At 32.1% G+C, this 21,993-nt stretch overlaps 5 protein-coding genes across 12 annotated transcripts; 3 read left to right on the top strand and 2 right to left on the bottom strand.

The window, feature by feature from the left end:
• Positions 1–269: 269 nt before the first annotated feature.
• On the bottom strand, positions 270–3,826 carry LOC116427294 (E3 ubiquitin-protein ligase ZNRF1). Its single transcript, XM_031977462.2, has 5 exons — positions 3,692–3,826; positions 3,014–3,462; positions 1,850–1,945; positions 1,622–1,727; positions 270–1,384 (listed from the first exon to the last, which is right to left on the bottom strand). The coding sequence occupies exons 2-5, from the start codon at positions 3,390–3,392 to the stop codon at positions 1,327–1,329; spliced, it is 639 nt and encodes a 212-aa protein (XP_031833322.1). The 5' UTR covers positions 3,393–3,462; positions 3,692–3,826; the 3' UTR covers positions 270–1,326.
• A 269-nt stretch (positions 3,827–4,095) lies between these two features.
• On the top strand, positions 4,096–6,839 carry LOC116427295 (protein stunted). Of its 2 annotated transcripts, XM_076370755.1 has the most exons (4): positions 4,096–4,271; positions 4,376–4,506; positions 4,970–4,995; positions 5,488–6,839. In XM_076370755.1, the coding sequence occupies exons 1-3, from the start codon at positions 4,243–4,245 to the stop codon at positions 4,981–4,983; spliced, it is 174 nt and encodes a 57-aa protein (XP_076226870.1). In that variant the 5' UTR covers positions 4,096–4,242; the 3' UTR covers positions 4,984–4,995; positions 5,488–6,839. The 2 variants fall into 2 exon arrangements, with proteins under 2 accessions (XP_076226870.1, XP_076226871.1); XM_076370756.1 differs by lacking the exon at positions 4,970–4,995 and having other exon boundaries at positions 4,098–4,271.
• Positions 5,388–9,737, bottom strand: TH1 (negative elongation factor complex member TH1). 2 transcript variants are annotated; one of them, XM_031977453.2, is made up of 13 exons: positions 9,098–9,737; positions 8,734–8,973; positions 8,351–8,534; positions 7,914–8,133; positions 7,713–7,820; positions 7,490–7,639; positions 7,273–7,403; positions 6,933–7,120; positions 6,585–6,837; positions 6,297–6,507; positions 6,038–6,178; positions 5,835–5,964; positions 5,388–5,737 (listed from the first exon to the last, which is right to left on the bottom strand). In XM_031977453.2, exons 3-13 carry the CDS (start codon positions 8,527–8,529, stop codon positions 5,703–5,705), a joined length of 1,746 nt encoding a protein of 581 aa, XP_031833313.1. In that variant the 5' UTR covers positions 8,530–8,534; positions 8,734–8,973; positions 9,098–9,737; the 3' UTR covers positions 5,388–5,702. The 2 variants fall into 2 exon arrangements, with proteins under 2 accessions (XP_031833313.1, XP_031833312.1); XM_031977452.2 differs by lacking the exon at positions 8,734–8,973.
• Positions 9,738–10,017: 280 nt separating this feature from the next.
• Positions 10,018–13,349, top strand: Lamp1 (lysosome-associated membrane glycoprotein 1). The gene is made up of 5 exons (XM_031977461.2): positions 10,018–10,326; positions 11,344–11,834; positions 11,962–12,184; positions 12,291–12,479; positions 12,809–13,349. The coding sequence occupies exons 1-5, from the start codon at positions 10,275–10,277 to the stop codon at positions 12,946–12,948; spliced, it is 1,095 nt and encodes a 364-aa protein (XP_031833321.1). The 5' UTR covers positions 10,018–10,274; the 3' UTR covers positions 12,949–13,349.
• Positions 13,350–13,508: 159 nt separating this feature from the next.
• Positions 13,509–21,714, top strand: angel (protein). 6 transcript variants are annotated; one of them, XM_031977454.2, is made up of 6 exons: positions 13,509–14,437; positions 18,583–18,997; positions 19,056–19,234; positions 19,863–20,236; positions 20,343–20,589; positions 20,690–21,714. In XM_031977454.2, the coding sequence occupies exons 1-6, from the start codon at positions 14,354–14,356 to the stop codon at positions 21,083–21,085; spliced, it is 1,695 nt and encodes a 564-aa protein (XP_031833314.1). In that variant the 5' UTR covers positions 13,509–14,353; the 3' UTR covers positions 21,086–21,714. The 6 variants fall into 6 exon arrangements, with proteins under 6 accessions (XP_031833314.1, XP_031833317.1, XP_031833319.1 ...); XM_031977457.2 differs by lacking the exon at positions 13,509–14,437 and adding an exon at positions 16,616–18,046; XM_031977459.2 differs by lacking the exon at positions 13,509–14,437 and adding an exon at positions 18,072–18,198.
• The last annotated feature ends 279 nt before the right edge of the window (positions 21,715–21,993 follow it).

The following is a 21,993-nucleotide window of genomic DNA, read 5'->3' as shown; positions in this document are numbered from 1 at the left end:
TTTTGCTTACACTTGATTATCCTGTTTTCTCTCCTCTTCGACCAATTATGGGTCTTAACCCCCGTGAATAATTAGCTCCCACCGAGTCACGATGATCAACGATTGCCCAGAAACGTGAATGTCATATGGAAACCTATACCATTAAAACGTCTTTCCATCATTAATTTATTATGTAGAAATTTATATTCTTAAATAAAATTACTCGTAAACAAAAATATAACAATACCATTCACTATTCATAATTTTAAAAACAGTAGTAAATTTAATGGTTTTATTAATACAGAATTTATGTATTTATTTCATAATATCATTTAACATATTGAATGCTTGATTCATTTTTGCAGTTGTATTTGGTTTGAAATTTTCACTTAATTAGACTTCTTACCATCTGTAATACAAGTCTAATCAGATATATACAACGTGTATATTACTGGAAAATTGACAGACCATGTTTATTTCTGTTACAAAAACTACTATGAGTTATGTTAATGCTTACCATATAAAAAAGATATTAATTATAAAATAACTAACTTTCAACTAATAGCAAGTTACATCATTCCATAATTGGAGAATGTCAATTTTCTAAAAAAGTAAAAGAAATTTATCACAAACTTTAAGTTCTAATAAAGAAATTTAAATGTATACTTTTATTGTTGTTAGAGCTTCAACAGCATTACTAGTAAAAGTCCATTTCTTAAAACTTTTATATATCCGACTCTTCCTTTTATGAAAGTATCAAAAATATCCTTTCTTGTATTCATTCCCCAACAGACAACAAAAATGAAACATTAGATTCGTAATTAAATCATTAAAAATATAATTAACTCATTTAAAATAGATGCTGCCTAATTATTATACAGGCCCTTCGACTAACATTCATTCTACCCCCTTTTCCAAAAAAGGTGAAATAACCAATAACAATACAGATCATCTTGCTTAACTCTAATTCGACTTCAAGATGTAGAACTAAGTAAAATTTATAAATATGGTACAATTGATAATAAGCTTATAGAGCACTAATAGATTAATTACAGATACGTATAAGTAATAGCATTGTGTCGTTGAATCTTATGGCGATTTTTAAGTCCCCTGCTTACAAGTAATATAATCAAGGATTTAATTAAATGTCTGTTCTCATATTCAAATTGAGTATGTGTCATTCAGTCGAACAACCACACGCACCAACCACCACAGTGGACTAGCAGCCATCTTGACTAGCTTTTTTCAAATCTTTGCTGTTTCCTCCCATTTTATTCCCATCAAGATGAGAGTCTTCTGGGTCAGCAACAAGTTGCATTGTGCTCTTCCATATTCAATGGGTATAAATCAATCCCCAGGGTGCTCAGGGCAACTACGGTTCACTTGAAACCATTTATCAATGCAGCTGAAATATATTAATTTTGTTGTTAACCCTAGATTGACAATACATAAATACTATGTTTTTGCAGTAGTTTGAAATAGTTCTGTAAGTCTGCTAATGAATAATAGAATATTAAATTTTTAAGACAAGAACGTTTGTACAGGCATTTGTATCCTTTTAAAGTTAATACAGAAAGGAAATAAAGCTTGTGTAGTGCGCTTAATATGAATGAATAATATTTAGTATTTATAACAAACTTACTTTTTATGATATATACAAAGGCAAGGTAAACGGGCTATGACATCACCAGGTTGTAAGTCTTCAAGACAGATAACACATTCTCCTTTCTCATCAGATAATACATCTTCTGCAAAATGATATAAAAAATAATGCATTAATTTTTAATTGAAACTTGATATTATTACGTATAACATTGCAATTATAAAAATATGTTTAACTGAACAATATATTTATAAAATAGAAACTTACCATTGTAACTAAGACGTGGTTTGGTCAGGCACATGACCAGGTGACATTCTATATCATCCGGTAGAATAAATTTGGAGCAAACAGGACACTTTAGACCTTTAAAGTAAAACACATTATTTATAAGTATAATCTACAACAATAAAAAAATAGGAAAGTATGAAATCAGTAAAAACAATACCATAAAAAATTCTTCTCACTTGATTACTTGGAACAACCTCAGTCTCAGACTCATTTAAGCATGAACTTATTATAATTCCCATAATAAAATCGACTCAACTTGACCCCTTCCATCCCAAGTAATAATTTTTATATCTTAAAACGTCATTATTCAAATTTATACATTTTTATAACCGTGATTTAAAATTTACGCAACTACGTTTGATCACAATTGATTTACATGTGGTTACCGGGACAACTAGCAGACAACATGCGCCAAACAAATGTCCGCCGTTTTGCTCGCAATTAATTTAAACCTTTTCAATAAAACGTGATCACAACATAACCTAACTTTTCTTCGTTTTATATTCGAACGAATGCGTGATTCAAGAAACATTTTTAATCTTGTAGTCTTAACACGTCCTATCAACGTAATTAATTTAAAAACATTTGGCGATTATCATAATAATAAAAATACGATATATAGTAAACAATTTACGCGGATAAACGTTTAATGAATTACTTTTCTTCTATCTAAACAAAAAAAAGAAAAGAAAAGAAAAGAAAAGATATATCGTAAATGACGTTTCAATTTATTATATGCATATACACATACGTATACACACGAACGCACGTACGCGTACGTTACGTACGTATGTAATACTGTTATGTAATCAATAATAAAATCTCTGATATTACTATATTAAAAATCAATGTATGTCTGTTACAAATTTTCATATTTTATGTGTATGCACGTGTATATATGTACGTGAATGCATGCACACACATATATGCCTTGGATTTTTATATCTGAATGTATGTCTCCATGTGTAAGCAAGTATGTTGTATGTGTCTGTAAATGTACATGTATATACATCATACCACACATTACATGTTTATAAACATAACAGAACATAATGTTTCTTAAGTACTGCTTAATGTATTGTATAAACACATATGAATGAATTCAAATTTTGTAAGTGCTTAACCAAGAGCCAATAAACTCACCGTTGAGGGACCAAATATGTGAAGGCAAGCTATGGGCAGCATAAACTCTTCCACCGTCTTCATCTGCATCATCCGAATCAAGTTGTGGTAGACCAAGTGCTTGACCAACTCCGACACCGACAGAAGAAGCAAGACTACTTTGATCTACAGGAGGAAGATCTGGCACTGAACTCAAGGAACGAGCACGTTGCCTACTGTCCCCTGATACTCGAGAAGTCTGAGATTGATTCCCTTGCTGACGTTGATGTTGCAACATGCTAACACCTCCAGGTAGAGAGCGGAGCATAGAAAAACTCTGCATGGTAGTCTCGTTTGCTCCAGTAGAGGATTGCCCATTGCCTCCAGCAGATTGTGCTACAGTACTTGGTTTAGCTCCCATCCCAATGTTAAGTAATGGTAATAGTGTTTGTTTCAATTTAAAGAGTTTTTGCGTAATAGGAAAATTCTGCCTAGTAATCAGAAGAAAAATTAGTATTCCAAATATTGGAGTTGGCAGTAATACACGCACTGACACAATTCTTGCAGATAGTTCTGGCTTTTTCAGTTTTTGCGTTCAGAAGCGTGGTCTAAATTGTAAATCTTCGCGTCAGCAATGTTATAACACTCTAGGATTTAACGTAGGCCGGAATTTTGCAGACATGCACCACAACGAGCAAGTCATATCGTCCGAAAGCATACCAGCGGCTTGTCACGCAAAATACCCCCCGACATCTTGTGAGAAACTTCCTAGAAGTCAGTAATCAGCTGCTAGATATCCATTATGAATTTACGCTGCGTGGTTTCGATTCGTTTGATTCGTTCTGTACTCACACGAGCGCACCAACGGCACTTGGCTCAATATAGATCTTTGATTGGACGGATCTGATAAAAATACGGTATTTTCATTGACCGAACATATATTATTATCATATTCTGCCAATCGAAAATCAGTGCCTAGGCGGAAATCCTTTTATACACTGGCTAAATGTGGACCGAATCAAATGAGTTGAACATACCATAGGATTGTCGCGAAGGTAGGGATCTAGAATCCTGAACGGAAACTGAGTCGGTAATCTTGTATACGAAGCATCTATGAAATGTTCGTAATTTTTAAACGTGCCAGCCATAGATAACTTCACTGTGTAAAGCATTTTCGTGACTCCGCTACAGTCAGAGTAGATTCGTCTCAGTTCACCGTAGTGTGGACAAATTAAGATTTTCTGTAACTGAAAGGAGAACTGAGCATAGAAATGGCTGCGTGGAGACAAGCAGGATTAAAGTAAGAAAATTGTCTTGAAATTGATCTGTTATCGGCGCATGTTAATATTATTAAAAGGATGTTATGTAACTTGTAAAATGTTTCATTGAATTTATACTTTGTAGTTACATCAATTATTCGCAAATCGCTGCAAGACTTGTTAGGCAAGCCCTAAAAGCCGAAGCGAGGACAGAAGCCGTAAAACGCGATGAAGTAAATGTGAAATTTACACAATGGACGGACGGTAAACCTGCTAGTAAGTACATTTAGAAATAATATTACGATACCCAGCTAATTGCTACATAACTTGAATTATGTAAAGTATGAATAAGTCGAATTTTTCATAAAATGTGGGTAACGTTCATTTCGAACAAAACATCAAAATTTTGTATAGTCTTGTTTAAATTTAAGGTAGGATTAAACCTTGATTAATTAAGGTTAATACAATGTACATCAATAATTTTCTTGTATTATGTTTAGATTATACATATTTATAAAAGAACTGTATTATTTAAATACAAGTTATTTCTCCTTTTTTGAATGTAAAAGAAAATAGAAAACACTCTAAGTCATTTAGAAAACTTAGTTCATTGATCTAATATTCTTAACTTGTTTTCTATTATTTCTTAATCTTTCACATAAAAGGAGATATAACCTTTTTTTAGTTGTATAATTTATCTATGTAATTATTTACTACATACAAAAATGTTTAATTACAGCTGAAAAACAATAGTCACTGTAACTTGTAAGTTTACATTTAATGTGTGATAATTATTTGAAATTTGTGTGAAATTAATCTTGTTTGTAAAGGTGCATGATTATTCTTTACACAAAGTGTTAACGAAAGATAAACTAAACAATAATAGTACACACAACTTATACACGTTTTCATTTTGTTTTACTTTTATAAAAGTGTTTTTCATACATTGACAAAATCTTTTTAATGAAAGTATATGCAGATATGATGTTTCTTTACATTTCTCTGAAATAAACAAATCAATACTGACTTACATAAGAGTGGGAATGAAAGAACTTTGTGTGTGATAAAATATTTTGCAGTATTTTTAAGTACATATATAAAATTAACAATTTTATCATAGCATATCACTTAACAATATATTATGCTGTTAGAAAAAGTAAACTGTCTTAGTTCTTTTTTATTAACAAATGCAAGAAATGTAATAATTTACACAAATTACAATCTGTTGACATTATCTATGCTCTTTTTTTTTTGCAGAAAAGGTCTAAATCGGGATATCACAGATGAGAGGAAGTCATCCTTTCACTAGGTTCACACATCCATATACATTATACATGAAAGAAGAAAGAGAAAAGTTTAATACAGTAGTAATTTATGTATAATTCCACACATGCTCCTCTGAAGTAAACATACTTGTTTTAAAGTTGCAAGTTCTTTTTCCAATTCAACCTACCTTTATTGATTAAGATGCATCACCTTACAGTGGGGCAATGTGCTTTACAATGTACTGAAAAATAGGTTAAATGTTATATAGACGTGTATATATAGATTTCTGTGGAAGTAATTTTATTTTGTAATTTATGAAGATAGTGAATAATACTTACCAATAAATTCTGAAACGAGATCGTTATCACTATCACCACGCATTGTTCCTGTAATTTCTTCATCTTCTACCATAGGTAAAAATAAATGAACAAATTCAGTTGTGTACGGCGGAGCAATTGCTTCTAAGACCTAGTGATAACAATGTTTTTTCTTAGATTTAAGTAATTCGTTTCATACACATTAATGATAAAGAGATTTGTACCTCTGTAACAAAGTATCTAATTAAGGAAACATCTGTGTCTCCTCGTTGCCAACATTGCTTTATATAACACACCACAGGTACCACACAGCCTTTACTCAATAGATTCACCATTCTATCGATTAACATTTTTTTCATTTCCAACTGTACAATATTAACGTAAAAAATTTTTATTAGCATCAACTATTATCATATAATTACTATATATAATAAATATTAATAATAAGTAGTAGTTTATTTGAAAACTGTTAGATGTTCATACCTGTACAAGTATCTCTAGTTCATCTTGTTTACTTTCAAATAACTGAACAAGGAGTTGCAACACTTTCGGATGTAATAGTGGATGGCAGACAACAACTTCATCCAGTAATGCAAGATGTACAGGACAATGTTCTGTGCATAATTTGAAGTACGATGGTTCTGTCACGGTACATTCTACCCACCTAATTACACCTACACTTACAACAGGAAATCTAACCAAAAGTATTAAATTAAAAAAATATCATGCTACAGATAATAGTAATATATTAGTATTCTTTATAAATCATACCTTATGCATTGATATAAGGTATGTAATTCGGCTACCAATTCTGTGGATCCTTTATTAATATTACAAACATTATGAACTTTTTCAATGGCTTGAATAGTTGTCTTCAATTCATCTTTATTTAATTTACGTGGATGTCCTTTTTTAGCTGGAATGTCACATACACTAGCTGCATAAGCCAATAAATAAATATACTTTGATTTGTGTTCAGGATTAATTTTGACCCCTGGTTTGAAAAGCGCATCAACTAATAATTCTGCAATCAATAATGAATTAAAAACTTGTAGTAAATGTTGATCATATTTCATTAAACAGGAAATATTTCTTGACTTAACAAATTTATATTCTTACCTAAAAATTGTGGATTACGAAGTAATTCTATTGGAGGTGGTTCTGCTGTAGAATAATTTCGAAATAATACGCTGATATCAGCAGGATTTAAAGTATTCCGTGATAACATAGATGCCAATGCTTGACACGCGCTTGGACTACTAGAAGCTCCATTCAGTGCCATTGTTATTGGAGTAACATCGTGATGACTAAAAATTAAAAAGCGTTAATGGAAATGTGCAATGTTGCAGTACACCTCTTACAATTTAAAACAAACTCTAGCAAACTGGCAGACACCAATAGTCTTACTTTGGCATTACCTATATTAATCAATGTAACATATTAAATTGTTTCTTCTTACTTTTGTTGAGCACATTTTGTGATTTCTTGAGAAAGCCTTTTCATCATAAATCCACCACGTGATTCTTGTGCAAGAATTTGTAGTAATACTTGACTGTAGACATAAGTATGTTGCCCGTGACATACCATTTTCTACTAACAGAAAAATTAAATCTAGACATTTTTGTAAAATCACCGAACTTCGATTATACGTTATTTGACGTGAACATATTACTAACCGCACACTCTTGTATACTAGACTGCCAGTCTTCTGTATTTTGTAAAAATCCAGCGATCGCAGTTTTTAAAACACGTGAAAATACTTCGATTTGTTGAGCTGCTGTTGAGATGCTCGTAATTTCACCTTGAAATCCCGCATCGGATATAAGCTATGATAAAAATAAAAAGAAGTAATTCAAATGTAAGGATGAAATATAGTTTTAAGTTAATACCAATTTATACCTTTATAGTAAAGTTCAACATTAAACAATCAGGATATTCTTCTGCAAGCCTATAAATAAGAGATCTCCAGGTGGGATGTTGAATCATTTCTGTTAACCAGGCAGGAGTCTAATATGAAAGAGATCAATTTTAGGTAATTAGCAGGTAATGGTAACTTCAATACCTATAATATTAAATATTTGTATAATTTAATGGACATACTTCACCCTCCTCCGTAAAGATTTTATCTGCTTTTTTTGGATCAAAAGTTTTCAATATCATATCCTTCAAATTATTTTCTACCATTGCTTGAACGTCTGAAACTTTCACTCCAGCAAGAATGAGCCATTCTGCAAGGAGATTTGCCATTTGAGCACAAGCAGTGTAATTTTTTGATAATAATTCTATAACTTGCTCAGGATTGCCACCCGCTTGGAAGTATCTAAAAAATGAAATAAAATTCACACCATTCACGTCATGATGAAAGCAATATAAAATGTATTAAATATAATTAACTATACAATGTTATAGAACATACAAACTGTCCCATTTTATAATGATATAAAAACCAGAACTATAAAGAAAGTTAAATTCTTTTATGTATAAAGTTAAAATTTTCCAAAACATATAAATTGTACCATTTTTAAAATATACTTTACCTCTTAAGTTGCATGAAAATACCAGGTTCCATGATATAATCTGGAGTCTTAAATTTATCTAAACATTCATTTAAAATTTCTTGAGGATTATCGAAACTGTCTTCTCCACCACAATCTTCATTCGTTCTAGCCATTTCATCCGTCCAACCACCATGGTTTTCATCATAATCAGACTCCATTATGTCTACGAAATAAAGTAGTTATAGAATTTTGTTTATATACTTAAATAAATTTAAAAATATATAAGATAAAGCATAGAAATGACATGGTTAAACATAAAAATCAACATTAATAATATCACTCATAATTTAATGTGTACTAATGGTTATATTTTGCTAATATAACAAAATTAAATAAACATAACAAATTAAGGAATTTCTTACCTGAAAATAAAATTACTTTTAAATTAATTTTATACAAGTTTAACTCATGAAATTTGTTGTTAATTATAGTTATTCACAGAATAGAACATTTCATTATTTACGTATTTTGTCATATTTTGTGAAACTGCTAATACTCAAAATGTTATACGTTTTGTAAAATAAATATTTATTGTGCTTTCTAAACATAGTAAACATACAGAATTATGAATATGACGGAGACTTATTTTAGAATTACTGCGCCTAAATTAAAATATCAATATGATTAACATAAAAACTGCAATGCATTTATAGATATATCGTAAATTAGGTTAACTTATGGCAGATTATTCCATAACATATTATAACGTCAAGTATATACTCTTACCTCTTAAAAATAGAACCGAACCAATGAATAAAACAAGTTTCTACGTTTTATAAATAATATACGTTTAATACATCACACAAATATGTAAAGATAAAAAATAGAATCTAAGCTTCTTCGCCTGTCTATGCTACACAGTGTTTTACTGATGTAACCTATTCTTTTACATTTTAAGTACTAATTTGGATTGGATATATTTAATTAAAGCATTCGAGCGAAAATTAATTATATTTAATAACTCGTTCTATGCTACATGTATCTTTGAGTTATATGGAAGCAATGAATGCGATAAGAAAACATTTATTACAAATTGAATTCGCAGTTAAATTTATTTCAATATATTTAAAAATTGGCTTAAACGGGCCTTTATTAGTAAACTTGTTTTAGGTGACAGGATTTTGTAAGTTTTATTTGAGAAAAATGGAAATACAAGATCTGATAGCTAAAAACAAAGTACCCGTTTATAACTCAAGTCATCTATTAATGGATGTAAGGGAAGTACGGTCAACTACATGAATTTCATGAATTATGAATGAATTATAATTATTCATATGATTTTTCAGTAACACTGTTTATTCTATTAGTTACAAGAAAAGATAATAACGACAAAGCTCATCACTGAACTTCTGTTCCAAACATCCGATATATTTTATGAAAAGTAGTACTCCCATCTATAGTACGATATTTCGTGGTACAGATGGCAGCGTTATATACCACCGGTACTTGTAATTTCTGGGGACAATGATAGATACAGAATGAAATTTGTTTATGATTATAATCATTTTCATGACAGTTTTTTACATGATTTTTTTTCTCATTTATGCTTAAATTATAAACTCGATAAATTAATTAGTATCCCCATTACAAGCGACGTCAACAGTATGCGCCTGTCATCGAGTATCATGATATAAGAAAGAACGTTCAATTTCATTGGTGACTTTCAGTAGTCAGAGTGGGATGGAAAAGTATTCTCATCCTCGGTCTACGAGTCGAGGCAAAGTGCATTTGTGAACGACATTTTAAGAGAACGGAGTTTCATTGAACTTCCTTACATTTTATGTCATACGCGACGAATTTCCACATATTCTCTGAATTTATAACCCAGTTCTGATTCCCTCAATAATTACAACGTCGAAACTTTTGGTGATTTCTGCTTATTTCCAGCGAACTGGAATTCACGATGATGTCGAAGTTTTTCCTACTCCTCTGCTTTACAACGCTTCACGTTTTGGGTATGATATTTCAAACGTTTAGAAAATTGATCCTTCTCGCGAATGACAGTTAAGCTCATCGATATAATGGAATATGAAATAATTTTTATTCGCGTTGCCTTTAAGAATGTACGATAATTTCTTTTGTCAGAGTATTTCAATTCTGTATATTCTGTCTTTTTTTCGATTAATTATAGTCTCCTTATCTTTCCCTATGTTATTTTACAACTACATCATCTGTACGTTACACGATCCGTTGATTTATATTAAAACTCTATAATTGTAAAGAAACAAAAGTTTACGAATATTTACAACTAGATGATTCATAACGAAATTTTTTAAAACATTCATTTTACTTTGATTTTACATTAGTATTAATAAATTATACAATTTGTTATTTATCTGTGTCACAATTTTTGTTTGAATAAGTAAGGAATATAGTTCTTTTTCCAAGTATCATATATTTAACAAAGAAACTATATTTTTTGAATTAATTCGATATTGATATTAAGCAGTAACACAAATGGTATATGCATAGTATGTATAAATTTTTAAGAATGGTCAAGTTTTTTGAAAAGAATGTGAAATAATTGTTCTTAGAAAAATGTTTAGTTTGAAAGGGGAGATAGCATAGTGTATGTAATGTTTCTATTGGTGTAGTAGTGGGGAAAATTCCAAGGTTACCTTCATTTTTTTTTAACATAATGGTATACTTATTTATAATGATTTTTTTTAAAGATATGTTTAATAAGATACTATACAAGATATTTTTATTTAATATTAATTTCTCTACTTTAGAAACATTGTTTTAAAAGCTAAGGAATATAATTTACTTTAAGTGCACCATAAAGGATCTAAGTTGAGATCTTTTATTATATAAACATATCCCACTTTATTTATTACTGTAACAATTGATTTTGTCTGTTACTTTTGATTCTTTATTTTAAATTCCATTAATAAATTTGATTAAATTTCTCTATTTTACGAAAAATTCTGAAAATATTTCTTTTCTAACAATATACTTTCTTTCTACAACAGTACCTAATGTCGCCTTGCCTCAAAAGAATGATGATACACAGAGTTCCAAAAGAAATGTATTAAATGCGATAATACAGCGTGATGCACCTGTGTTGGAGTCCTCAGTTAATGGCGAGAAAAACATACAATCACAGGAACATACAAATCCTACTGAAACTCCCACAACTACATTGCCACCAGATAGTACAACTGTTCCTACCACAACAACTAGTACAACTGTTCCAACCACTACAACTAGTACAACTACTCCAACCACTACAACTAGTACGACTACTCCTACAACTACAACTAGTACAACTACTCCAACCACTACAAGTAGTACTACTTCGACCACTCCAACTATTCCAACTACTACAGTTCAACCAGTGACTACTACACCATTACCTCCTGAAAATCCTGGCAAATGGATAGTAAATGGAACAACTGAAGTATGCATTGTTGTACAAATGTCAGCACGGTTCAATGTTACTTATCCAACGGGGAACAGAACGGTGTGTATTTGGAAAGAATCTACTTAGTTGTGTTGGAATAAAATTTAGTAAAGTTATTAAGAATGAAATAATAGATAATAGTATTTTAAAAGGTACAATAATAACATTAATAGATACAATATTATAGGTTTCCTATAAAATATTTGATATGCCGAGTGACAATATAACTACAAGAGCAAGTGGAAACTGTGGCAAACTTGAGCAAGTGATCACCTTGATGTGGTCCTCTAAAAATGAAAATAATGCTAATATGACACTACACTTTGTGAAAAACGAAAGTACAAACCATTATTCTCTTCACCATTTGGAGGTCATCTTACCATCAACAGATTTTCCAAACACAACATTCAGTAAGATTTTTCGATCTCTTTACAAATTGATATGAAATGAACACTATACTTTACTAATTACTGTTACATACAATTTCTTATTTAATAAATATATTATTTTTATCAGATGGATCCATGGTTCTAGTACACGAAGCGTCTAATTATGTAGCTGAATTAACAAATTCCTATAGATGCTTAAAGGAGCAAAGGGTAAACTTAAAATTGAATGGTACTAAACAAGAACCTGGATTTGTAACATTATCAGGGTTACAATTCCAAGCATTCAAAACTGATAAATCCACTACTTTTGGTTTAGGTAAGTTTTAAAAAATAGTTTTTGTTATGCCTGAAAGAGATAATTGAATTTTCAAAGAGGATTCGAGGTAAAGATACGTACAATGTGAAATGTCTTTTAAAAATGTCATATTTAACGTAATATAAATGTTAGCGCGATTGAACTGAGATACTTCTTTGATTGCGATATTTACCTCTTCTTTGTTTACATTTTTTTTTTATTTAATTTAATTGTATCATTGAAAAGAACAATAATGATCGTATTAATTGGCATATCCTATACAATTCCTTGTTAAACAGTAATGTTCAGTTGTTGTAAATACTAGTTTCACTAACCTTTTCATGTTTCAGCTAAGGATTGCGCTTTCGACACACCTGACGTTGTACCGATAGCAGTAGGTTGTATACTCACAGGATTAGTAACCCTAGTTTTACTCGCGTACTTGATTGGACGCCGACGAAACCAAGCTCGTGGCTATCTTAGCATGTAATTTTTCTATTATTTTTTATTTCTCATCAATTATGTCGATAATCTACGTTTATGTACTGCATGTTAATACCAAACAGATTATGGTCTTTTTTTAAATCTTAGAAGTTACTATTTCAAAAATAGTTTTGATTAAAATTTTGTTTCTAATCAAAGGACTTTAAATCAAGTATGTAGCGACGAAAGTTTTCATAGAAATTGTTCTTCCTTTAGTTAATTTACATGTACAGGGAATTTTGTAATAATAATATTTCAACAGAACAAAAGCATTATTGGTCAATATGCTTCGCTCGTTTCAAATTGTAATTAATATTAAATAATGTTTTTTTTATGTAATGTAATTAGGTTGCTCGCAAAACGTGTTGAAAAATATTTTTAGAAAATAAAAACTCTAATTCGAAACTATACGAAGCGAGCTTATTGTTATAACAATAGTGAAATATGCGTAATTTATAACTGTTCTCGAATTACTAAAATTAGTATTTATGTTTTCCATCAGTATACTCGGTTCAGTGATTCGATAAAAATTAATTAATACAATATACAATGAATAAAGTATATACGTATTACTGTGATAATATTTTAATGAAAATTATATCGATTCAGAAAGGTATACAATTCTTTGCTACAAAAGAGTTAATTTGTAACCATTCAATTTTCCCTATATAATTGCATTGTTTATTCGAAAAGATGTGTATAATATATTTTACATGTTTCTTTTTAGTATCAATAACATTGATAATTCTAGTAAAAAAAAATATATATTATAATATAAAATAGTATCTGATTTTTAAGTATAAGTCTATCATTACGAATTAAGAGCTTGGTTGCTAATAAATTACAATATACTTAAAAAATAAATAATGTTAATTATTATTAGACCCTAATACTTTGATTTAAGTAGGTTTGATTGTCTACACTACAGTGATTTATAATACCAATTACAATCTTCAAAGTCAAAAAATTCTTTCTTATTTCAATAAAAAAAGTTTATTGAGTAATTAGGGTTTTATCACAAAAAGTTATAAATATTCATTTAAAAGGATCATGTAAAATTCGTAGATACAGAATGGATAATTATTGAACGCTTCTTTTAAGTTACATTGTTTCGGTAATAAATTTATCGGTAACAAAGTATACAATTTTTTTTATGAATATGTAAGTGATGTTGTCTGGTGTGACATTTGTTTGTTTGGAAGGTAACTGTGAAAATATAATCGTTGTGCCGAATCGTATAACTACAAAATTTGATAATAGATAATTGTATCAATTGCCTATTGTGCATAGTGACGACGTTATCTGTGTTTGGCTACAGGGATGTTCCTACCTTTACTGACAACGGGTGACATAACCTAACCTATGCACCTGCGTACAGTCATGTATTAATATCTCTACTGCTTTGTAAATAAATGAATACAGCAAGTAGGTTGTTACGGAAAATTCACACTGCGAGTCTTGACATCTCCTTTAAACTCCACCATCGTGAAGCTAAGGTAATCGTTAATTATTTGATTTTTATTTTGTTTTTATTTATCATGTGAGATTCTACGTTGCGCAACGACATTGATATAATAATTTTTTGAGTAATTCAGGAAATTTATATACACCAAACACTGACAGTATAGATGTTACGTTTTATGTTTGTCATTTTGATTTCTACATTGCAAATATTTGCAATTTCATAGCGAGCGATGGTTTTGCAAATTTGAGATTGATGTATATTTAAAAGTTTTGTTGTTTTATACAATGTATACATAATATATTTACAATCTAAGTAGTTTTTCAATCTCTCATGATAATCCTGTAAACTCGTTTAAAAAAAATGCTGCATGCTCAGATAATGGAATCACACATGATTAATATATATGTATATTGTATTAATGCAAATAGCACTATGAATAATAATGGAAGTAATAAAAATGTAATATCTAATATTAATGTAAAATTATACCGGTATGTAATTAAATAAAGAAATTGAATATATAGAAAACTAATAATAGTATAATTTAATAAAATTATCAGAATTCATTATTACCAAATTTAAGTGTCATTTTTTAGTATAAAAAACCAATGATAGATCTGAAACTAAAATTATTAGACATATACATAATTGCTTTCATACTATGCGTTATATTTTGTAAATTACAAGCATGTTACAATGACTTATCTAAAGACTGCGTTTGGAAACTTAGGTTAAAGGCATTTCTGAGTAATTAGTTTCAGAAAACATTAATTATGTTGAGTTTTAATCTTTTCATGTACAGTATTATATAATCGAATACGTAGGACTTTATTTCTCTCTAATGTCAGTAATTTTAATCGTAGTATTAACACGTTATGAATATTGTACAACAAAGTATGCTTTAAGAAAGGTTATGATTACTAATAGTAAATTTTAATACGTTTGGAAAAATAAAAATGTTTAAAATCTCGATTATAGTGTTTGCTTTTGCAGAGAATATTGTTAAAAGCATTTCTATTTTAATATTTACTTTTTAATATTAGAAAATTTGTAGAATTATAGAAAATAAAATTGAAAAATTGATCTTTTTTATGAGTTTTAATATTTACAATTATAGTAAAGACTAGCAAAATGACAGCTATTGATATTTAGAAAAGATTTGGTTTTTTAAGATGATGAACACTTTATACCACTAAGGTGAACAATACAATGCTATGAGAGCAATATTGACTCTATAACTTTTACATAAAGACATTAATGAGTTAGACATTTATATAAATTGATTACTTTATAGACTTACTTATCTAGGCAAAGTGAAATTTATATTTTGTAATTTCTAATGATCTTAACTAATAAGTCAATCAAATGTAACGCTACCTATAAAATAAGTACACATATTAGCTTTATGTTTGGAATTGCTTGGCATTAATAATAACAGAAAATGTTATTAAATTTATCAATTTATCAATTTCATTAATAAGAATACAAAATTGATTTCTGCCAAAGTTGACTGTTTAGAAATGCTTCTGTGCTATTGAAAACTAAACAACTTGAATCACATATAAAGTCATAGGTTTCAAATTAATATGTTAAACCAATTACAAGTACTATATAATAATTACTATAATCATTGTATAATACTTAATCATTTTATTTGTCGAATCTAATGGACCATTCACAATTATGTCTTACTTAATTCATCCCAAGAATCTGAAAATCGACATTTCAATAAAAATTATATGTAATTAATGAGAAAAAAAAGGCGTGAGTTCTAGAGGACGTGTCCCGATCTCAAACAAATCGCAGTAATTATATAGTCAGACGTTTGAACGATTCATCTATTACGTTCGAGACACATTTAGTGTATTTGCAATCAAATTTTCTAATCCAATTGTATTTCTCTTCGAGTTTGTTTCACGAAATATCGTCTTTGTCTCATCGGAAGATGTTGAAGTATTTCTAGTGAAAAACTTCCTAGTGCAAAGGGTTAATTGAGGGAATTACGGTGATCGAATTTAGGCAGGGGTCATCGGTGACCCCGTAGCATTCGACGTGTTAAAAATTCAACTCGCACGTCCTTGGCTCTACAGTTTGAGTTCGACGAATCTCGACGCATACTCAACCTTAAGTTCACATTGGCTATAAAGATTGATAATCATTGTTCTCGTTATCTTTTCGTGCATGCGTGTAGGAGAAGAATGCGCGGTAAACAATATTTCTGCGTAAGATGTATGTCCTCATTCAATATTTTTCATAACACGTTAATCACGACGAAGGTTAATATCAATTGGACGTCTGCAATTTTCAAGAAAATTGAATTCCATTCCAATAACATTCCAATCCAGTGTCTGACCATTACCGACCATTTCCACTTTCGCAAGGGTGGATGGAATAATAACAATGTCCAATAATTATCCATGCAAAGGTATAATTTATAAGACAATAGCATCATTAAAAAACAAACGCAATTAACACTAGAACTACCAGATGGCTCACAATGACTCATTCTTGCTTTCTTCTGTAATTAGTGGAAAGGTACAAATGCTCCTCTGAGAAATCGTTAAATCGTTAAAGAAGCTGATTCACAATTGAAATCTTAATGAATAGAGGAACTCGAGAAAATCCGTTTAAGTGCTTGGTAGTTCTAACGTTAACAATGCATTGAAATAAATATATTTTGATTATAAGTAGAAATGGCAAGCACTGGTCAGACACGCTGGCTAGGATAAATTACACCTAATCAAGGCATTTCCTGAAACTAACTTGAAGAGAAACAACACGTAAATTGGGGAACAAGGCTGTTTTATGTGAAAATTTCTCAAATTGATGCATTACACGTAGCATAATACTAAATATCAAATTTTATAGTTTTACTGTACGAAAGAGTTCACACTAGAACTACCGAGCACTCAAACCGACTTTTGAAAATTTCATTATAAAAACTACGAACGTATTAAGATTTGAATTGGTTTCAATTTCAGCGTGGGTAATCTTCAGTAATTTCTCAAAGAGATACTCGTACCTCTTCGGTAATCAAAAGAAAAGATCAAGGGGTAGGTCATTTTCACAAGAGATTATATTATCATGTTACTTTCAGTATTGTTACTAAGAAGAATCGCTTACACCGCTATCCACAGATTACCTATCCTTTAACATGCATCACAAGTAAAAAATCGTAATAATACAGAGTTACCGAGGAAAAAGTCCCGAGCAATTACAGTTGGGAATACGAAATAAGCTAGAATATTAATGTAAGTACCGATGTTTACGTTAACATCGCGGAGTAGCTCGGTTGATATTCGCTGGAAGGAAGCAGTAACAGGAAAAAGAGCAAACTTACGCGGCCGCTCGCCGACCACAGATAGTCATCGATCTATCAGCGGACATTTTCGGCGTTCCCGTCGACGCGGGCGTTGTTCTTAAAATCTAACACGGTTCCATCGAAGTTCTTAAACATCGTAAAGTTCATTCCTACCAAACTGTCGCGAGGAATTCGCGTCGTTTCACGGGAGAGTTCGGTATCAGCCGGTACCATTGAACGAGAGGATACGCTAGCGGATTGACTGCGACGACAGCGCGTAGCTCTACGAAGGATGGTCTAGCAACAGCTTTCTGTAAACGATAGGCTCGATGAAACACGGTAAACATAGTCCAGATAAATCACGTTCCATCGAGTATCGTTGCCTATCCCAGGTGTGCACGTTCGTCGTTCGGTAGCTGCGGTTAATCTCGCCGCTGCTATGCTAGATAGGCTGCCTGTCTTTTCCTCCACATGTTGTCCGAGTCGCTTAGGTACGCTGGCAACTACGAACAACTACGAACATTAACGACATGGTAAATGAAACTTCAGAAGAGGGAGAGAGCGTCGAAAGTACATCTTATCGGGGAATATTGTCCGCGCGACGCACGAGCGTTCTTACATAAGGCTAATTGTAATGTGGATTATCATATGAATGCATTGAATATTCCGCATGCATTGGAGCACAGAGCCATTCGGCTGATGAGAAGTCAACGGTCGTTCTGAAATTATTATCTGTTATATAATATGCGAAACATTTTTCCCCGTAATTGATCCGCATTTGTTCCCGGCCGTTGGTAGTTCGAATCCGTTAATCCTACTGTGTATACGTTCGCGCGGCGGCTTCGACGGTTTCGTTAATTTCGTTGTGCTTGCAGAGTTCTTACCATGATATCGTCCCGTCTCCGACCCCTCGCATACCCGGAGTAGCAACGAAACAAGCGTTTTTGAGAAACCTTTCCAAGACCGTCCCGTTATCTCGAACACCGACGACGACCACCACGACGACGACGACGACCACCCGCTGCAACTTGATGGAAACCGTGGCGAGCACCGTCGTGCAATCGAAATTCAATCAGGCATCGATGGAGACGTTTCTCGAGACGTACTACAATAACAGCTGCGACACGCCGATCAACTTCTCGAGCGAAAATTTAGAGTGCGACGCCGACCCGCAGACCGTCGGCACCGCCGACGACCCGTGCGAGGACGTGACGATGTCTTTGAAAGATAAGTATAAGGCGGACAGGCAGAACTATAAGACGATGAGACAGTGGACGCTGATCAAAAAAGGTAAGCCCGATCGTCGCTGAGAGGATGGCGGATGATACTGATCGTGTACTTCTTCCAGAGAAGCTGGCCTCTAATTCCGAGGAGTTCTTCATCGTGAGACTGCTCTCGTTCAACATTTTGGCGCAGTGTCTGCTGGACACTTATCCGTTTCTGTACAAGGGTCACGACAAACGGGCACTATCTTGGAAGATTAGGAGGCAGCTTCTCTTGCAAGAGATTCTAGGAGCGCAGGCTAATGTTAGTTCTCGCGAGCGATCGTTGGCTTTCGCCGTTGTGGCTTTCGGCGTGTGAAATGCTGCGGCCACCGGTGGTCAGATCGGATTACTATGGTTCATTTGATTGGACGATGATCGTTTGACAGATTCTCTGTATTGTAAATAATGGGAGGCAGTGACATTCGGTGAGATAAAAATGAGATAACGATAATGCAATTCAGTGAAATTATTTGATATCTTCTCGTTTTGTGTACTTTGTTCGGTGAAACCGTACGGCATTCAACGTGTTGATGATGTAGAAACGTGACATAACTGAGATGTTTGTAATACTTCAGTTTAAATGGTCTGACAGGTGCAAGATTCTGTGCTAATGAGTTTATCTGTGATAATGGACTGAACAATTTGTGATCTTAATATGTTGAATGCTGCAGGATTTCATAGAGCAAAATATATAATGTTAAATCATTCGACTGAATTGCATTATTCACAATGTACAAATCTTTTCAAATAGTCATAGTCTAACTGAGTGAACTATAGTAATTTGATTTGGTTCACCGGTGACCCCCATGGCATTTAACGTGTTGATTATTCGGCTTTTTCCATGTGAAAGCAGTCGAGGCGTTCAGTTGTACAATTGAATTCTGTTTTAGGTGATATGCCTTCAAGAGATGCAAGAGGATCATTTGCAAGAGTTTCTGGTCCCGTTCACAGAACTGGGGTACAATTATATCTACAAGAAGAGAACAAATGACAAGAAAGATGGCTTACTTTTTCTTTATCGGTCCGACCAATTTATTCTGTTGGACTATGCGAAAGTTGAGCTCTACCAGTCAGGCATAGAGCTATTGAGCAGAGACAATGTTGGGATCATCGCGAAATTGGCGGTTAAGGACAGCCCTGAGACACAGTTGGTGATCGCCACAACTCATTTACTTTATAATCCCAAACGAAATGACGTGAGACTGGGACAGACACAGCTCCTCCTAGCAGAAATTGAAAGGATAGCATTCCTAGGGAATACATTGTAAGTGACAACACACTTCATTCTTCTTGGTTACATAAAATATGTTTTGTACCATACAACGTACACTGGAAACTATAGTTAACCATTTGTTTGAATTATTACATAGGACAGGCGCTAAATACTTACCAATCATACTGTCAGGGGATTTCAATTTAATACCATATTCTGGAGTGTACAGATTCATTACGGACGGAATGTTTGAATACCAAGGAAAAGGAAAAAATCTTGAGCACACGCAATTTCGATCCCTCTCGAATTCTTTGATCCCGCCTCGACTCTGTATCACGGATAACTGCCAACATTTTAATATATTAAAAAAACGGTTACGGGGAAAAGGCTCTCCTACAGTAATGGTAATGCTTTTTTAACATTTTTGACTTTCTAGTAAGTTAATATTCTTCTTTTTAAGATTGGAGTTGATGGTTTGTGAACATTGATTGGTGTTGTTTACAGTTAGAAAATAGCGAGCGGCCGAATTTAGAAGAAAATTTATCAGATAATAATTTAACTACCTGCAGCGAAGTGAACGCTGACACATTAGACCGTCAGGTGATAGAAGTTGTGCGTGGTTGTCAGGCAAACTTCTCTTCTGGTACCCTCACGCATCCATTCCACTTCTCCAGTGTATATAAACATCAGAATCATCAAGGGAAATGGGAAGCTACAACTAACCAAGGGACGTGGATTACAGTTGACTACATTTTTTATAGTAATTTAGAGCCGTTAGAGAGATACCGGTTGCCGACCGTCGAAGAATGCGACACTTTGCCCACTATACCGAACTTCGCGGTTGGCAGTGACCATTTTTGTTTAGGAGCAACATTCAAGGTACGCAAAGCAAAACTTTAGAAGAACGATTTACGAAGGATTATTATAAAATATAACAAAACGTTTCTGTAAGTCGCAGATAAGAAAAATTCTTGTATTAATTGTATCAATGTAGGACACAATACACAGAGTGATAAAGTTATTTTATTTTGAAACGAAGAAGAATTATTTTCATTTCTTTTCCTTAGCGGGGACACGTAAGATGTTATTGTTTCTAATTTCTCCTGCAGTGTAGACTATAATGTATAGTTCATAGAAATGAAACTGTTGACTTAAAATCTAGAAGGTAATTATTTAAAACAGAGTCGTTACGTTTTAAGTGCAATAGACGTTACCATCTTTACAATTCGAATCATAAGTTACTAGTACTGATTTAGGTTTTTTCTTTTTTTATTGTAATATGTATATGTATATATATATAACGACATATATGACAAGAACATTTTCAAAGAGATTTGTGATAACATTTGAAATTGACATACATCGAACACTATCCGATCGCATTTTTCACCTTTTGGATTACACTGTCTCAGTACAAAAAGAACTTTCATTGCGTACATAATTAGATAGATGAAAAGTGTATCAAATATTTTTGTATTATCTGTGATGATGTATAAGCTAATAAAGGTAGAGGGGTCAGGCGGAATACACATGTTTGTTATTTTTATTTTATACTCTATCATATGAAATAATTAGAATCCTCAATAATCATAAAGCTGACGTAAAGAAAATCAGCTCCTCTCTCTTATAGGAAGGACAATAAGATATTCTCATTAGCACTCCAACCAGAAGAAGATCACCGTACTTCGTATGAATTTAATTTTATTAATTATTTAACGGATATTATGAAGTAAGAGGAATTTTTCTACATCTACGTAGATATAAACAGGCGTAGATCAAAAACCATTTATTTGAAGTTCCATGTTTAC

This window comes from Nomia melanderi, chromosome 9, assembly GCF_051020985.1.
Source record: "Nomia melanderi isolate GNS246 chromosome 9, iyNomMela1, whole genome shotgun sequence".
Lineage (NCBI taxonomy): Eukaryota > Metazoa > Arthropoda > Insecta > Hymenoptera > Halictidae > Nomia > Nomia melanderi.
This window is presented reverse-complemented; position numbering and strand designations above follow the sequence as displayed.

Excerpts from the sequence above, each read along its gene's own strand:
- LOC116427294 (XM_031977462.2), bottom strand. The coding sequence starts at position 3,392 with ATGGGAGCTAAACCAAGTACTGTAGCACAATCTGCTGGAGGCAATGGG. Across the intron at positions 1,946-3,013 it reads ACATATTTGGTCCCTCAACG|GTCTAAAGTGTCCTGTTTGC; the intron begins GTGAGTTTATTG and ends TTTACTTTAAAG. Across the intron at positions 1,728-1,849 it reads ACCACGTCTTAGTTACAATG|AAGATGTATTATCTGATGAG; the intron begins GTAAGTTTCTAT and ends ATCATTTTGCAG.
- LOC116427295 (XM_076370755.1), top strand. The coding sequence starts at position 4,243 with ATGGCTGCGTGGAGACAAGCAGGATTAAA. Across the intron at positions 4,272-4,375 it reads TGGAGACAAGCAGGATTAAA|TTACATCAATTATTCGCAAA; the intron begins GTAAGAAAATTG and ends TATACTTTGTAG.
- TH1 (XM_031977453.2), bottom strand. The coding sequence starts at position 8,529 with ATGGAGTCTGATTATGATGAAAACCATGGTGGTTGGACGGATGAAATG. Across the intron at positions 8,134-8,350 it reads ATTTTCATGCAACTTAAGAG|ATACTTCCAAGCGGGTGGCA; the intron begins GTAAAGTATATT and ends TTCATTTTTTAG. Across the intron at positions 7,121-7,272 it reads ACAAAATGTGCTCAACAAAA|TCATCACGATGTTACTCCAA; the intron begins GTAAGAAGAAAC and ends TTTAATTTTTAG.
- Lamp1 (XM_031977461.2), top strand. The coding sequence starts at position 10,275 with ATGATGTCGAAGTTTTTCCTACTCCTCTGCTTTACAACGCTTCACGTT. Across the intron at positions 11,835-11,961 it reads ATCCAACGGGGAACAGAACG|GTTTCCTATAAAATATTTGA; the intron begins GTGTGTATTTGG and ends ACAATATTATAG. Across the intron at positions 12,185-12,290 it reads TTTTCCAAACACAACATTCA|ATGGATCCATGGTTCTAGTA; the intron begins GTAAGATTTTTC and ends TATTTTTATCAG.
- angel (XM_031977454.2), top strand. The coding sequence starts at position 14,354 with ATGAATACAGCAAGTAGGTTGTTACGGAAAATTCACACTGCGAGTCTT. Across the intron at positions 18,998-19,055 it reads GTGGACGCTGATCAAAAAAG|AGAAGCTGGCCTCTAATTCC; the intron begins GTAAGCCCGATC and ends TACTTCTTCCAG. Across the intron at positions 19,235-19,862 it reads TTCTAGGAGCGCAGGCTAAT|GTGATATGCCTTCAAGAGAT; the intron begins GTTAGTTCTCGC and ends ATTCTGTTTTAG.